Source organism: Lycium barbarum, chromosome 6 (assembly GCF_019175385.1).
Source record: "Lycium barbarum isolate Lr01 chromosome 6, ASM1917538v2, whole genome shotgun sequence".
Taxonomy (NCBI): domain Eukaryota; kingdom Viridiplantae; phylum Streptophyta; class Magnoliopsida; order Solanales; family Solanaceae; genus Lycium; species Lycium barbarum.
The window spans coordinates 111,757,912-111,763,625 of NC_083342.1; the positions used below are offsets into that span (position 1 = coordinate 111,757,912).

At 35.7% G+C, this 5,714-nt stretch overlaps 1 protein-coding gene and 1 pseudogene across 1 annotated transcript; both read right to left on the reverse strand.

Moving 5' to 3' along the window:
- Positions 1 to 481: 481 nt before the first annotated feature.
- Positions 482 to 2,271, reverse strand: LOC132645513 (hevamine-A-like; annotated as a pseudogene).
- A 142-nt stretch (positions 2,272 to 2,413) lies between these two features.
- LOC132645512 (uncharacterized) lies at positions 2,414 to 3,754 on the reverse strand. Its single transcript, XM_060362526.1, has one exon. The coding sequence runs from the start codon at positions 3,652 to 3,654 to the stop codon at positions 2,671 to 2,673; it is 984 nt and encodes a 327-aa protein (XP_060218509.1). The 5' UTR covers positions 3,655 to 3,754; the 3' UTR covers positions 2,414 to 2,670.
- Positions 3,755 to 5,714: the final 1,960 nt, after the last annotated feature.

Here is a 5,714-nt window from a genome sequence, read left to right on the forward strand (position 1 = left end):
AAATCAGAAACCGATTGGCCTTAGTCATGAATGAACAATATTTGTTGAAGCATGAATGAAAGGATAATATATCGAGTTTTATAATGCCTTTTTTTTCCCTCAAAACTTATAGTAACTAATCTTGTTCTTGAGCGAACCACTAATGGTTGTGCATCCATTTCATTAAGGATTTTTAAACCCCTATGTTGTCAATATGCTGTGAAATAGATATGAGAAAGGGACTAATATAATTAATCTAATGGTAAGACAAGAAAAACCTAACGGAAAACTGTCTCTACGTCCTGAATTTTACAGAAGCATTATTGTAAATACCGATACTTGCTTGGGAAGATTCCACTGCTAGATGAGGCTTGCTTTTGTATGCCTAAATTTTTTGCAATCCGATTTTGAAGAAGTTAAATATTAGAAGCTAATATGTCTTCATGCATCTTTATACTCTAATTCTCCTCAACCATTCTTGTGTTGATTATTGTGGCCTTGATCATGGTACATAAGATTAACAACTTTCTTTTGTTTGGACAGAACAGACAATTATGAATTGTTGTCATGGAAAATGTCTTGATTGAGATGAAAATTACACAGGTAACAAGTTGCTATCATATTATATATGTATAGTACCACAACATATTTGATCACTAACAAGGGCTGAGGTATAGCTCAGAACTTCAGACATCACTCTTGATTAAAGAACTATAATTGGTCTGATCATCGTAGTATTTTGACCACAGCATCACACCACCATACTTGGAAGAGTTTTTTATTGATGGAAGAACTTGGGAAGTGAGGTCATCAGCAGGGATGAATCCACTGCCAGCAGCCGCAGGAGCAGCTGGCAAGCCGAGGAAAATCTTTGTGGCCGGGATATCTGCAGTCCACTGTTCCCATGCAGCTTCAAGATTGCTAATATCACTAGAACTGTATTGACAAGGAGGGTTATTATAGAATTGAACCCAAACAGTCGAAAAGGCCTGTTTTTAAAGCATTTCCAATCCAAGCATCAGGGAATGGACACTGAGGAGCTGCTGTTAAGTAAACTTTCTTTCCCACACTGCTATATGCAGAAAGAGATTTGGCAAGAACATCCCAGTACAGATTGGTTCCTCCTTCAATATCAAAGTCTATTCCATCTAAAACAGCATCACCAAGTGGACGAGTAGTCGATTGCCCCCCCCCCCCCCCCCCCCCAAGAAGTTGTTCCAAAGATAAGTAGCAACTTGCCTAGCATCATCAGCAGAAGCAAGATAATAGCCCCCAGCCCCGCCTCCAATTGACAGCATCACTTTAATTCCTTTCACTTGACAGGATTTTATATCTGTGCTTAATTTGGTACATTCGCCCACATTTGGATTACAATGGCCAGCTAGATTTATCAATGGTTGTTGACCATTACCAAAAGTTGGCAAAAAGGCTATGATCACAAAATCATAGTTCGTCATGGCACATGTTTCTGCCAGAGTTCCTTCACCCCCATTTTGACCCCAGTAAATAGCAATTCCACCAGCATCACAAGAAGCTGCTAGTATTAGAATTACTATAGGAAATCAAAACTATAAAGCTGTTCTGCTTTAGAATTCTGGTAGATGTGCATTAGTCGAGTGCTTTTATAGGATGAAAATTTGCTTACTCAGACTGCTACGTTGTGCTTATGCTAGGAAGGCATGGCTTCACGGTTAAGCAGTTCTCAATTTTATTTAAGTTAAAGGATTAGTCTTTGGTTTGTGCTCCTGGATTTGCTATTATGTTGTCTCTGCCCCCTTGTCTTCTCCCATAGTCTTTTTGATGTTAAAACAAAGGCAAAGTGTGTCCTATTAAGCAAGACTAGCCCACTTGATAAACATTTAAGATTCTAAAATGCAAGTCTTATAAACTATGTAAGAAAAATGTGAACCATGTTTCTATTTCCTCTTCCTAATACTAAGTCCTCAAAGTAATGGACTTGTTGATTCAGCACTGAAAATACTCAATAAGTTCTCATTATTTCCAGTTATCAGGAATATTACTTGGTTACAATAACTATACTCATGGCATGAAAAGTTAAAGCCGGTTTAGATATTGAAGTTTGCAATGAATTTCTGGAGAAAGGAGTGTAACATTGAGGAACCGCAGTTCACATTTTCTACATCCAATATTGAGACAAAGCCTAGAAATTATCATAACACAAGTGGCATATTTGTTGAAATATGATATCTTGAATTGCATAGGAAAAGAGATAGTACAACATGAAAAATGATTCTTCATCCCATTCTGCTAGTGTCAGGACTCTGTCTTTTCATGTTGACGACAGTTTCAACACCAGCAAGGAATATTTACTCTTTCAGGCTACCCTTAGTAAACCTAAGCTTAAGGCATAACATAACAAATCTTAAAGAAAGCAAGAGTATCTAAAGGAACACTAATATTAACTAACTCAAGCTAAAATAAAGCAAATAAATTAACACCTAAGCAGTAATATACTTCTTATTGTCACTCATTATACTAACAAAAATCAAACACTCTTGCACATTAAAATCATACACGTACTACGAGAACCATAAAATATATCTGACGGATCCACCTTAATCTCAGCCAAAAAGGTCAAGAAAGATATATTGAGTGATCCACCTTTAACAAACAAAATTGGTATGATTCAAACAACTTTAAGGGGAAAACATTTAAAGGAAAATTACAGCACTAGGATTCTTGGCTAGTATTTCCAACCTGCGGTGCTTTCACCGATTTGATGGATGATCCAGCAAGACAAGTGAGCCTAGATTTTGTATTAGCCTCAGCAAGTGGAATCGCCTTATCTTTGCTAGTCATACGAACATCCCAAACACGTATAACCCCATCCGACGATGCAGATGCTACTATATGCTCATGATCTTCACCACCATCATTGTCTTTATGCAACACAACAATACCCTTCACACGAGTCGAATGTGCATCTTCAATACTATACGCAACTTTCCCACTACTTACATCCCAAGCTTTAACACTCTTATCCTCTCCACCAGTAAACAAAACACCCTTCATACCGGGTGTCGCACAAAGCACCTTCTTATCATTACCAATCTCTAAAACAATCTTAGCATCTTCAGATTCATGTACAGTAATTTTCTCATCCATAACAGTAAAAAACTTTTCACCACCATCACTAAAACTAATCAAGGAAGCTTCTTTACCCAACCTACAGTAAAAACTCCTCCTACCTCTAACCAAATTAACCATAGCCATACATTCATCTCTGCCTACACTCAAAGCCAACCTCCCTGACGGATGAACACAAATAGAATTAACTCCCTTACGATGAATTTTCACAGTCTTTAACTGAACAAACGGGTCCGCATCGTATATCGAAACGGACCCATCTTCAGAACCAGCAATTAGGTTACGGGGAAAAGAATACGAATGAGGGGTAAAAAAGGAAAGTGAAGTTATAGTTGAGGTGTGATGGAGGGAACCTATTTCGGAGCAAGTTGAGAGGTCGTAGATTTTGATAGTGTCATCGGCGCCGCCGGATACGGCGGCGGAACCGGCGACGGCGGTGCATTTTATGGGTGAGAGATGTGAAGGGAATGAGAAGAGAGGGGTAAGTGAGTAATTTTGATCGTCTTTAGGGGATTTTAGTTTGAATCCCCAAATGAATCTCTCGTATGAACCTGCAATTAAACTCATTGTTCGTGCTGCCTATACTTGAGGGAGATGAAGGGTTTATGTAAAACCGGAAAACCCTAGGAACAGCCAAAGGTTAAGTAGTTCTCAAGTTTATTTAGAGTACATTTTAATTTAGTCCCTGTTATATTTAAGTAAGCGCATTAAATTTTCAATCAACTGAGTTATGCGCCTTGGCTTGTGAATATTAACAAATGTACTATAATTAATAACTGTTCCGCCATTTAATTGTTCATGTATCATGTTATTCTTGTATTGTTACACCACATTTAACAGTGAGGGACCAAAAATACACATTTTTAATTAAATGAAGGTTAAATATGTTGAGTTATATAATCACAAGTACCGAAAGGAGAATTTACCAATAACGTGGGCACCAAAGGTGCTATTATCCCTTTAAATTATTATACTAGGATTAATCTTTTTTCTTTTTGAAAAGTTATAGGATTAATCTTTGGTTTGTGCTTCTGGAATAGTCACGGTTAAGTAGGGTTTATGTTGTCTTTTCCTTCGTTTGTCTTCTCCGTCCAAAGTCTTTTTGATGGTAAAACAAAGGCAAAGTTTGTCCTATTAAATAGAGATAAGGCATAGACACATATAAACTAAACTGTCAGTTACGTAGCTTAATTATGCAGTTTTCATATCATCTTGGTGAACTTATTTTTTTTCGTATTATTTACTTCTTTATTAATTACTTAATAAAGAAAATAAATTAAAACATATCATTTGCATACATGCACACACCTATACTAGATAAAAAAAAAATAAGGATCTTAATGTCTTGTTTCATTTGATTCTTTCGAACCCAAATTCATTGGACATCATTGGCTCTCATGTCTCAGCCCCTTTATGTATTGTTGGATTTTCAATTTTATATATGTTGTATATACTTTAATGGAGAATGAATTTTTCGGCCCTTTTTATAGCGAAAATGTTCTTTGCATCTAATATACATGAGAGGCGTGAATCTCATTTATTTCAATATGTTCTATGCAGAATGCTTAGGCTTGACTTTATTCCTTATGAAGAATTCTTGATTATAAAGAGATGTTGAAAACGAAAAATACGATAAAAGTAAATTCAAGAGGTAAATAATACGAAAAAAATAAATTCATGGGATAACAAGACTTTCGCATAGTTTAGATGTGTAAGGAGTAATTTCACAAATAATTTAAGTATGTTTCTCTGTTTTATCCATATTAAATAAGACTAGCCCACTTGATAAACATTTAAGATTCTAACTTCTAAGATGCAAGTCTTTTAAACTACGAAAGAAAACTATATGAACTCTGTTCACAAATCCTCTTTCAAACACTAGCTCCTAAATGAAATGGACCAGTGGCTTCAGCACTGATAATAGTCGGTAAGAAAAAAGAGTTCTCATTATCTCCAGTTATCAGGAAAAATATGTGGTTAGACAAAGGTAACTATGCTATGGCATGACTTGTTAAAGATGGTTTAATATTGAAGTTCTCAACTCTTAAAATGCATTTCTGGAGAAAGGACCAAATAGAGAACAGTAATTTTTTAGGCTTAACAGCTCTAATCTAGATAAGCCCATTGATTCAGCAGCATGTGCATTCACTGATTATAGAAGTACATATTGGGTAGTCTAACTTATTTTTTTTTGGCTTATAAGCTGCTTTAGATAAGTTAAGTCAAATAGACCCAATTATTTTTTTGAACTTATTTTAAGCACAAAATGATTTTAAGCTGGCCAGTCAAACACTCAAAAAAACTGAAAACAGCTTATAAGCAACTTATAAGCCAATCCAAACGGGCTCATACTCTTCTGGGAACTCCAGTTCACATTTTCTACATCCATTAATAATTAATATCATTAGCAGTCTATAAATTAAGTAATGTAACATTGGTGTAGTCTTCTGCTATTGGCTCCGTCAAAGTAAATATCAAATGCTGAGACAAAGCTTAGATCTTTAGCATAACATAACACAAATGGGATAACTGTTGAGATTGAATTCTTGAATTGCATATAGGAAGAGGGTATAATATGAACAATGATTTTTTATCCTGTTATGCTAGTGGTTAGACTTTTTCTTTTC

What these genes read in the sequence shown, in the direction of transcription:
- LOC132645512 (XM_060362526.1), bottom strand. Translation starts at nt 3,654, where the DNA reads ATGAGTTTAATTGCAGGTTCATACGAGAGATTCATTTGGGGATTCAAA.